At 43.4% G+C, this 12005-nt stretch overlaps 1 protein-coding gene across 7 annotated transcripts in view; it reads right to left on the reverse strand.

Moving 5' to 3' along the window:
- The window catches only part of LOC124005234 (neurobeachin-like), a 418832-nt gene that overhangs the window by 180150 nt on the left and 226677 nt on the right, over positions 1-12005 (reverse strand). For all 7 annotated transcript variants that reach the window (XM_046314300.1, XM_046314299.1, XM_046314297.1 and 4 more), the window contains one exon: positions 7567-7691. In XM_046314300.1, coding sequence (XP_046170256.1) covers positions 7567-7691 — 125 coding nt within the window. The remainder of the gene's footprint in view (positions 1-7566; positions 7692-12005) is intronic.

Genomic DNA, 12005 nt, shown 5'->3' on the forward strand with positions numbered 1-12005 from the left:
GCAGAGAGAGAGTAGAAACATAATCGAGTCAGAGAGTAAAAACAGGGTAGAGAGAGTAGAAACAGAGAGTAGAGAGAGTAGAAACAGAGAGTAGATACACAGATTAGAGACATAGAGAAAGGAAGAGAGTCGAGAGAGAGTAGAAACAGAGGAGATACAGAGAGTAGTAACAGAGAGTAGAAACAGAGGAGATACAGAGAGTAGAAACAGAGGAGAAACAGAGTAGATGCAGAGAGTAGAGAGAGAGAGAGTAGAAACAGAGGAGATACAGAGAGTAGTAACAGAGAGTAGAAACAGAGGAGATACAGAGAGTAGAAACAGAGAGTAGAAACAGAGTAGATGCAGAGAGTAGAGAGAGAGAGAGTAGAAACATCGAGTAGTAACAGAGAGGAGAAACAGAGGAGAGAATAGAAACAGAGAGTAGAAACAGAGTAGATGCAGAGAGTAGAGACAGAGAGGAGAAACATAGAGTAGTAACAGAGAGTAGAAACAGAGGAGAGAATAGAAACAGAGAGTAGAAACAGAGTAGATGCAGAGAGTAGAGGCAGAGAGGAGAAACATAGAGTAGTAACAGAGAGTAGAAACAGAGGAGAGAATAGAAAGAGAGAGTAGAAACAGAGTAGAAACAGAGAGTAGAAACAGAGTAGATGCAGAGAGTAGAGAGAGAGGGTAGAAACAGAGGAGATACAGAGAGTAGTAACAGAGAGGAGAAACATAGAGTAGTAACAGAGAGTAGAAACAGAGGAGAGAATAGAAACAGAGCAGAGACAGAGAGAAAGAGAGAGTAGAGACAGAGATAAAGGAAGAGAGTAGATAGAGTAGAAAGAGAGAGTAGAAACAGAGAGTAGATACACAGATTAGAGACAGAGAGAAAGGAAGAGAGTAGAGAGAGAGTAGAAACAGGGTAGAGAGAGTAGAAACAGAATCAAGTCAGAGAGTAAAAACAGGGTAGAGATAGTAGAAACAGAGAGTAGAAACAGAGTAGAAACAGGGTAGAGAGAGTAGAAACAGGGTAGAGAGAGTAGAAACAGAATCAAGTCAGAGAGTAAAAATAGGGTAGAAATAGTAGAAACAGAGAGTAGAAACAGAGTAGAAACAGAGTAGAAACAGAGTAGAAACAGAGAGTAGAGAGAGTAGAAACAGAGTAGAAACAGAGTCGACACAGAGAGGAAAAACAGAGAGTAGAAACAGAGAGGAGAAACAGAGTAGATGCAGAGAGTAGTAACAGAGAGTAGAAACAGAGGAGATACAGAGAGAAGTAACAGAGAGTAGAAACAGAGAGGAGGGAGAGTAGAAACAGAGGAGATACAGAGAGAAGTAACAGAGAGTAGAAACAGAGAGGAGGGAGAGTAGAAACAGAGGAGATACAGAGAGTAGAAATAGAGGAGAGAATAGAAACAGAGCAGAGACAGAAAGAAAAAGAGAGTAGAGACAGAGATAAAGGAAGAGAGTAGAGAGAGTAGAAAGAGAGAGTAGAAACAGAGAGTAGATACACAGATTAGAGACAGAGAGAAAGGAAGAGAGCAGAGAGAGAGTAGAAACATAATCGAGTCAGAGAGTAAAAACAGGGTAGAGAGAGTAGAAACAGAGAGTAGAGAGAGTAGAAACAGAGAGTAGATACACAGATTAGAGACATAGAGAAAGGAAGAGAGTAGAGAGAGAGTAGAAACAGAATCGAGTCAGAGAGTAAAAACAGGGTAGAGAGAGTAGAAACAGAGAGTAGAGAGAGTAGAAACAGAGTAGAAACAGAGAGGAAATACAGAGAGTAGAGAGAGTAGAAACAGAGAGTAGAGAGAGTAGAAACAGAGTGGAAACAGAGAGGAAATACAGAGAGTAGAGAGAGTAGAAACAGAGAGTAGAGAGAGTAGAAACAGAGTAGAAACAGAGAGGAAATACAGAGAGTAGAGAGAGTAAAAACAGTGAGTAGAGAGAGTAGAAACAGAGAATAGAGACAGAGAGTAGAGACTGAGAGTAGAGACACAGAGAGAGCAGAAACAGATAACAAAGACAGAGTAGAAACAGAGAGTAGAGAGAGAGAGAGTAGAAACAGAGGAGATACAGAGAGTAGTAACAGAGAGGAGAAACAGAGTAGTAACAGAGAGTAGAAACAGAGAGGAGAAACAGAGAGGAGAGAGAGTAGAAACCTAAGAGATACAGAGAGTAGAAACAGAGAGGAGAAACAGAGTAGATGCAGAGAGTAGATAGAGAGAGAGTAGAAACAGAGGAGATACAGAGAGTAGTAACAGAGAGGAGAAACGTAGTAGATACAGAGAGTAGAGAAAGAGGGTAGAAACAGAGGAGATACAGAGAGTAGTAACAGAGAGTAGAAACAGAGGAGATACAGAGAGTAGTAACAGAGAGTAGAAACAGAGAGTAGAAACAGAGTAGATGCAGAGAGTAGAGAGAGAGAGAGAGTAGAAACAGAGGAGATACAGAGAGTAGTAACAGAGAGTAGAAACAGAGGAGATACAGAGAGTAGAAACAGAGGAGAAACAGAGTAGATGCAGAGAGTAGAGAGAGAGAGAGTAGAAACAGAGGAGATACAGAGGGTAGTAACAGAGAGTAGAAACAGAGGAGATACAGAGAGTAGAAACAGAGAGTAGAAACAGAGTAGATGCAGAGAGTAGAGAGAGAGAGAGTAGAAACATAGAGTAGTAACAGAGAGGAGAAACAGAGGAGAGAATAGAAACAGAGAGTAGAGACAGAGAGGAGAAACATAGAGTAGTAACAGAGAGTAGAAACAGAGGAGAGAATAGAAACAGAGAGTAGAAACAGAGTAGATGCAGAGAGTAGAGACAGAGAGGAGAAACATAGAGTAGTAACAGAGAGTAGAAACAGAGGAGAGAATAGAAACAGAGAGTAGAAACAGAGTAGAAACAGAGAGTAGAAACAGAGTAGATGCAGAGAGTAGAGAGAGAGGGTAGAAACAGAGGAGATACAGAGAGTAGTAACAGAGAGGAGAAACATAGAGTAGTAACAGAGAGTAGAAACAGAGGAGAGAATAGAAACAGAGCAGAGACAGAGAGAAAGAGAGAGTAGAGACAGAGATAAAGGAAGAGAGAGTAGAAACAGAATCAAGTCAGAGAGTAAAAATAGGGTAGAAATAGTAGAAACAGAGTAGAAACAGAGTAGAAACAGAGTAGAAACAGGGAGAGAGTAGAAACAGGGTAGAGAGATTAGAAACAGAGAGTCGAGAGAGTAGAAACAGAGATGAAAAACAGGGTAGAGAGAGTAAAAACAGAGAGTAGAGAGAGTAGAAACAGAGTAGAAACAGAGTAGAAACAGAGTCGACACAGAGAGGAAAAACAGAGAGTAGAGAGAGTAAAAACAGAGAATAGAGAGAGTAGAAACAGAGAGTAGAGAGAGTAGAAACAGAGTAGAAACAGAGTAGAAACAGAGAGTAGAGAGAGTAGAAACAGAGTAGAAACAGAGTCGACACAGAGAGGAAAAACAGAGAGTAGAGAGAGTAAAAACAGAGAATAGAGAGAGAATAGAAACAGAGAGTAGATACACAGATTAGAAAGAGAAAGGAAGAGGGTAGAGAGAGAGAGGAAACAGAGTAGAGTCAGAGAGTAAAATCAGAGAGTAGAGAGCGAGAGTAGAAACAGAGTAGAAACAGCAAGTAGAGAGAGTAGAAACAGCGAGTAGAGAGAGAGAGAGTAGAAACAGAGAGTAGAAACAGAGTAGCGAGGGAATAAGGACAGAGAGAAGAGTCAGAGAGTAGAGAGCGAGAGTAGAAACAGAGTAGAAACAGCAAGTAGAGAGTGTGGAAACAGTGAGTAGAAACAGAGTAGAGAGGGAATAAGGACAGAGAGAAGAGTCAGAGAGTAGAAACAGAGCAGAGACAAATAATAGAGACTGAAAGTAGAAACAAGGAGTAGAGACACACTAACAGGACAGGAGTATCTGTAGTTAGATGCCCTGTAGATACAGTGCCTTGCGAAAGTATTCGGCCCCCTTGAACTTTGTGACCCTTTGCCACATTTCAGGCTTCAAACATAAAGATATAAAACTGTATTTTTTTGTGAAGAATCAACAACAAGTGGGGGGCTGAATAATTTTGCACGCCCAATTTTTCAGTTTTTGATTTGTTAAAAAAGTTTGAAATATCCAATAAATGTCGTTCCACTTCATGATTGTGTCCCACTTGTTGTTGATTCTTCACAAAAAAATACAGTTTTATATCTTTATGTTTGAAGCCTGAAATGTGGCAAAAGGTCGCAAAGTTCAAGGGGGCCGAATACTTTCGCAAGGCACTGTAGATGCCCTGCAGCTAGATGCCCTGTAGCTAGATGATCTGTAGGTAGATGCCCTGTAGCTAGATGATCTGTAGGTAGATGCCCTGTAGCTAGATGCCCTGTAGCTAGATGCTCTGTAGCCAGATGCTCTGTAGCTAGATGCCCTGTAGCTAGATGATCTGTAGGTAGATGCCCTGTAGCTAGATGCCCTGTAGCTAGATGCCCTGTAGCTAGATGTTCTGTAGCTAGATGATCTGTAGGTAGATGCCCTGTAGCTAGATGCTCTGTAGCCAAATGCTCTGTAGCTAGATGCTCTGTAGCCAGATGTTCTGTAGCTAGATGCTCTGTAGCTATACCTTTATTCATCCCTTTAGTTACAGTATTATTGAGGTTTCAGACATGCTCCACAGTGTTATACCTCAGAGAGCTCATTGAAAGTCAGTCAGACAACATGCAGCTCTCATCTCCTTCAGAGTGAATCTTCATTAGTCATGATAATAAACCAGGGAACGGCAGACTAGAGAGGATACTTATAGTATCATTTATAGAATGATAGCTAGTGATGATGTGTGTTCTACTGCTGAAATAAGCTATATATGTCGTCCCAGGGTGCAGTAGAGTGTGTTTGTGTGTGTTGTGTGTATGCGTGTGCGTGAATGGGTGTGTGCATGCGTGAGTGAATTCTGCTGTAACGAGCTATTAAGATCAGTGTGTGTGAGTAGCAGAGGGTCAGAGAGAGCCTGGTTGTGTCCCAAATTGCACCCTGCTTATATAGTGCACTACTTTTGACCAGAACCTATGGGGCTCTGTTCAAAAGTAGTGGGAATAAGGTGCCATTAGGGACACAACCAGCCTGTCCACCTGAGCAGGGCAGCAAGGACACCTGGAGGTAGAACAGCCTGTTAAACACTGGATCAATATGAACCTGACTTCCATTTCATGGGTCTCCAGCTCCAATCAGCTAACTATATCCTCTAGCTGCAGCTGCTGCTACAGAACACAGAGGGTATAGTCATACAGACAGACAGAGGGCAGAGACACAAAGCTAACCCTCCTTAGTCCTCTTCACCCTGTCAATGTTGCTAATAGATGTACACACACATAGAAATTTCAATCCACACATTCAAGAAGCTCCCAAAAAATAAACTGGGGAAAAAATAATTTACTGAACACAAGTACTGAGATTGTCAATCACTAGTGTGTTACTATCTGTCTACAGACAGCTTTCAAACATTTTCTCTCAAACATTAAAAACATTTCTCTTCTGACATGATGTTTCCCCAGTGAGTGAAACTGGTCAGACTGACATTTAGGACCAGGCAAGTAGTCTCTCTCTCTCTCTCTCTCTCTCTCTCTCTCTCTCTCTCTCTCTCTCTCTCTCTCTCTCTCTCTCTCTCTCTCTCTCTCTCTCTCTCTCTCTCTCTCTCTCTCTCTCTCTCTCTCTCTCTCTCTCTCTCTCTCTCTCTCTCTCTCTCTCTCTCTCTCTCTCTCTCTCTCTCTCTCTCTCTCTCTCTCTCTCTCTCTCTCATAATGAATGTTGTCAATTCTTTTTTTCTGTTTGTAAACTGTTGTTCTCCTTATCCTCTAGTAGGTGTCTGGACAGTTGAGAAAGAAATAAGAAGCAGACCGTGTCATTATTGTGTGTGTGCCATTAACATGGGCCACCTGCAGGCCAGAGTGAACCCATCTGGTGTGTGTGTGTCATCCGCAGGACTGGAGTGTGTGTGTCTTCTGGCAGTGACACAGAGCTGAGAGGCCAGATGACATGCAGAACCAACAGTCGGCTCCCCCGGCACAGCTATCTGTATCCCAAATGGCACCCTATTGCCTACATAGTGCACTACGTCTTGACCAGGGCCTCTGGTCAAAAGGGTACCATTCGGGAAGCAGCCTCAGGGCCCAGAGAACTAGGGATCAGAGTTTCTCCTGGAGGTCAAACTCCTGGTCCTCCTCATACCAGACCTGGGTCATCAGGCATGGGTTAGAAAACTGGCCTAGTGACTGCTCACCTCCGTTCATACCTCCCGAAGAGTGCAGACAACTTGGAACAACAGGATTCGATAGCATCACAGAAATGAATGACGTTGTATTTTATTGCATGTTTTGTTTGATGTGAGAGATTTTGTAGTTTCTAAATCACAAGAATTTGTTCCCCTTGTTCCTTTGCTCCATCTTCTCTGCTCGGCGGCGTCCAAAATGCCACCCTATTCCCTGCAGTGTATAGTGCACCACTCTTGATCCGGGTCCACAGGGCTCTGGTCAAAAGTAGTGGACTATATAGGAAACAGGATGTCATTTGGGACGCATCCCTAGTCAGCTCAATGAGGGAAAGTTTGTGACTAAGAGCACAACAGTAAAATGAAAAGTCTACAAAAAATGACGTTTCATTGAACGGACGTGTCATGTTCAATTGACAGAGGCAGTAAATATGTTACCTATTAAAATGACAATAAACTTCTCTCAGCTCAGCAACAGGCTCTGCCCATAGTGCACGGCTCAACCCTGGACCCTGAGGATACTGAGGCCCTCTATAGCTCCTCACTTTATAAGCCTGGCCTTGACAGTGAGAAGAACCCAGTGGTTGTCTGGGATCATACAACATTATGAATGACAGGATTGTACTGTGTGGAGAGAGACAGCAGCTACTGTCATATATGCCCCTGACCCTGTCATGTATTGACCAAACCCTAAACACTTAGTAAAAATGGTCCCATTCCATCAGGAGACTAGTTACTTCTACAGGCTTTGTAGAATAGAGGAAATGGTTAGAAGCAGATATCAAGTATAGTTGTGTTGGGATGTGCTAAACTTTGAACATTGAGATATTAAATGAATGATAGGAAATGAAAGAGACTGGGTTCTGTTAGAAGTGAATGGTTCTCAGAAGAAAGAAGAAGGCTTCGGAATAACTATTAGAGGAAAGAGGGGTTGAGGTCAGGAGGTGAGGACAGATTCTCTTAAGAGAGTAATAAATGTTTGGAATCCTGTTACCCTCTTTATTAGCTTCCTGTAGAGCCATGAAATGTAAGGATGGGAGAGAAAGGGGAGTGTCTTAAGTAGGATGTATATAAACTGTGAAGTCTGAAATCTTTAGCTGTCTGTTTTCAGCTGTACATAACCTTTGGGGAAGTATTAAACTTGGTTAAAGCTTCTATAGTGTCCGTGAGTTATCTTAGTTATTTTAATAAGGTTGCTTATTACAGTGTCCTGATAGCGGGTTGGTGTCGCCAAATATGCTCCTGTGTTATCCTCTGGGTCTACAGTATTCTGTTTGTCTTTTCAATCACACACACTGTAAATCAAATCAGCCAGGAGCATGCTGACTAACCATAGTCGTCTAACGTCTTGCAGGGGATGTCCAGGTGGGTGGAGCCAAAGGGGTTCCGTACGAATCTCCGCCTCCTCCGTAGATCGTCCTCCCAGTAGTCCAGACGCCAGAAGTCATTCAGCTGACTGAGAGACAGACGGAGACAGACAGGTTAGACTGAAATATAGACAGGTTAGACTGAGAGGCAGACAGAAACAGACAGGTTAGACTGAGAGACAGACAGAGATAGATAGGTTAGACAGGTTAGACTGAGAGACAGACAGAAATAGACAGGTTAGACAGAGACAGACAGAGACGGACAGGTTAGACTGAGAGACAGACAGGTTAGACTGAGAGACAGACAGAAACAGACAGGTTAGACTGAGAGACAGACAGAGATAGACAGGTTAGACTGAGAGACAGACAGAAATAGACAGGTTAGACTGAGAGACAGACAGAAATAGACAGGTTAGACTGAGAGACAGACAGAGATAGACAGGTTAGACTGAGAGACAGACAGGTTAGACTGAGAGACAGACAGGTTAGACTGAGACAGACATGTTAGACAGAGACAGACAGGTTAGACAGAGACAGACAGGTTAGACAGAGACAGACAGAGATAGACAGCGATAGACAGGATAGACTGAGAGACAGAGATACAGGTTAGACTGAGAGACAGACAGAGATAAACAGAGACAAACAGGTTAGACTGAGAGACAGACAGACAGCCAGGTTAGACTGAGAACCAGACACAGATAAACAGGTTAGACTGAGAGACAGAGAGATAAGACAGGTTAGACTGAGAGACAGACAGATAAGACAGGTTAGACTGAGATACAGAGATACAGGACAGACTGAGAGACAGAGAGATAAGACAGGTTAGACTGAGAGACAGAGATACAGGACAGACTGAGAGACAGACAGAGATAGACAGGTTAGACTGAGAGACAGAGATACAGGACAGACTGAGAGACAGAGAGATAAGACAGGTTAGACTGAGAGACAGACAGAGATAAACAGAGACAAACAGGTTAGACAGAGAGACAGACAGACAGCCAGGTTAGACTGAGAGACAGAGATACAGGATAGACTGAGAGACAGACAGAGATAGACAGGTTAGACTGAGAGACAGAGATACAGGTTAGACTGAGAGACAGAGATACAGGATAGACTGAGAGACAGACAGAGATAGACAGGTTAGACTGAGAGACAGAGATACAGGTTAGACTGAGAGACAGACAGATAAGACAGGCTAGACTGAGAGACAGAGATACAGGACAGACTGAGAGACAGAGAGATAAGACAGGTTAGACTGAGAGACAGACAGAGATAAACAGAGACAAACAGGTTAGACTGAGAGACAGACAGACAGCCAGGTTAGACTGAGAGACAGAGATACAGGATAGACTGAGAGACAGACAGACAGACAGAGATAGACAGGTTAGACTGAGAGACAGAGATACAGGATAGACTGATAGACAGACAGAGATAGACAGGTTAGACTGAGAGACAGAGATACAGGTTAGACTGAGAGACAGACAGATAAGACAGGTTAGACTGAGAGACAGACAGATAAGACAGGTTAGACTGAGAGACAGACAAAGATAGACAGGTTAGACAGGTTAGACAGAGATACAGGACAGACAGAGACAGACAGAGATAGACAGGTTAGACTGAGAGAGAGACAGAGATAAACAGAGACAAACAGGTTAGACTGAGAGACAGACAGAGATAAACAGAGACAAACAGGTTAGACTGAGAACCAGACACAGATAGACAGGTTAGACTGAGAGACAGACAGAGATAGACAGGTTAGACTGAGAGACAGAGATACAGGATAGACTGAGAGACAGACAGAGATAGACAGGTTAGACTGAGATAGACAACGATAGACAGGATAGACTGAGAGACAGAGATACAGGTTAGACTGAGAGACAGACAGAGATAAACAGAGACAGACAGGTTAGACTGAGAGACAGACAGACAGGTTAGACTGAGAGACAGACAAAGATAGACAGGTTAGACTGAGATAGACAGGATAGACTGAGAGTCAGAGACAGACAGGTTAGACTGAGATAGACAGTATAGACTGAAAGACAGAGATAGACAGGTTAGACTGAGACAGACAGACAGGTTAGACAGAGAGACAGACAAAGAGATGTTAGACTGAGAGACAGACAGATTAGACAGAGACAGACAGAGATAGTCAGGACAGACAGAGATAGACAGGTTAGACTGAGAGACAGAGATAGACAGAGACAGACAGAGACAGACAGGTTAGACTGAGAGACAGACAGAGATAGACAGGTTAGACTGAGAGACAGACAGAGACAGTCAGGTTAGACTGAGAGACAGACAGAGATAGACAGGTTAGACTGAGAGACAGACAGAGACAGACAGGTTAGACTGAGAGACAGACAGAGACAGTCAGGTTAGACTGAGAGAGAGACAGACCGGTTAGACTGAGAGACAGACAGAGATAGACAGGTTAGACTGAGAGACAGAGATACAGGATAGACTGAGAGACAGACAGAGATAGACAGGTTAGACTGAGATAGACAACGATAGACAGGATAGACTGAGAGACAGAGATACAGGTTAGACTGAGAGACAGACAGAGATAAACAGAGACAGACAGGTTAGACTGAGAGACAGACAGACAGGTTAGACTGAGAGACAGACAAAGATAGACAGGTTAGACTGAGATAGACAGGATAGACTGAGAGTCAGAGACAGACAGGTTAGACTGAGATAGACAGTATAGACTGAAAGACAGAGATAGACAGGTTAGACTGAGACAGACAGACAGGTTAGACAGAGAGACAGACAAAGAGATGTTAGACTGAGAGACAGACAGATTAGACAGAGACAGACAGAGATAGTCAGGACAGACAGAGATAGACAGGTTAGACTGAGAGACAGAGATAGACAGAGACAGACAGAGACAGACAGGTTAGACTGAGAGACAGACAGAGATAGACAGGTTAGACTGAGAGACAGACAGAGACAGTCAGGTTAGACTGAGAGACAGACAGAGATAGACAGGTTAGACTGAGAGACAGACAGAGACAGTCAGGTTAGACTGAGAGAGAGACAGACCGGTTAGACTGAGAGACAGACAGAGATAGACAGGTTAGACTGAGATAGACAGAGACAGACAGGTTAGACTGAAAGATAGACAGGTTAGACTGAGATAGAATGAGAGACAGACAGAGATAGACAGGATAGACTGAGAGACAGACAGAGATAGACAGAGACAGACAGACAGGTTAGACTGAGAGACAGACAGAGATAGACAGAGACAGACAGGTTAGACTGAGAGACAGACAGACAGGTTAGACTGAGAGACAGACAAAGATAGACAGGATAGACAGGATAGACTGAGAGACAGAGACAGACAGGTTAGACTGAGATAGACAGGATAGACTGAAAGACAGAGATAGACAGGTTAGACTGAGACAGACAGACAGGTTAGACAGAGACAGACACGTTAGACTGAGACAGACAGACAGGATAGACAGAGAGACAGACAAAGAGATGTTAGACTGAGAGACAGACAGATTAGACAGAGACAGACAGAGATAGTCAGGACAGACTGAGAGACAGACAGAGATAGACAGGTTAGACTGAGAGACAGACAGAGATAGACAGGTTAGACTGAGAGACAGACAGAGACAGTCAGGTTAGACTGAGAGAGAGACAGACCGGTTAGACTGAGAGACAGACAGAGATAGACAGGTTAGACTGAGAGACAGACAGAGACAGTCAGGTTAGACTGAGAGACAGACAGAGACAGTCAGGTTAGACTGAGAGAGAGACAGACCGGTTAGACTGAGAGACAGACAGAGATAGACAGGTTATACTGAAAGATAGACAGGTTAGACTGAGATAGAATGAGAGACAGACAGAGATAGACAGGATAGACTGAGAGACAGACAGAGATAGACAGAGACAGACAGAGACAGACAGGTTAGACTGAGAGACAGACAGAGATAGACAGGTTAGAGAGACAGACAGAGACAGACAGGTTAGACTGAGAGACAGACAGAGATAGACAGGTTAGACTGAGAGACAGACAGAGACAGTCAGGTTAGACTGAGATAGACAGAGACAGACAGGTTAGACTGAAAGATAGACAGGTTAGACTGAAAGATAGAATGAGAGACAGACAGAGATAGACAGAGACAGACAGGATAGTCTGAGAGACAGACAGGATAGTCTGAGAGACAGACAGAGATAGACAGGATAGACTGAGAGACAGACAGGTTAGACAGAGACAGGCAGAGACAGCCCGGTTAGACTGAGAGACAGACAGAGATGGACAGGTTAGACTGATAGACAGAGATGGACAGGTTAGACTGAAAGACAGACAGAGACGGACAGGTTAAACTGAGAGAGACAGACAGGTTAGACAGAGACAGACAGACACATTAGACTGAGATAGACAGGATAGACGGAGA

This window comes from Oncorhynchus gorbuscha, linkage group LG19, assembly GCF_021184085.1.
Source record: "Oncorhynchus gorbuscha isolate QuinsamMale2020 ecotype Even-year linkage group LG19, OgorEven_v1.0, whole genome shotgun sequence".
In the NCBI taxonomy this organism is placed as follows: Eukaryota; Metazoa; Chordata; class Actinopteri; order Salmoniformes; family Salmonidae; genus Oncorhynchus; species Oncorhynchus gorbuscha.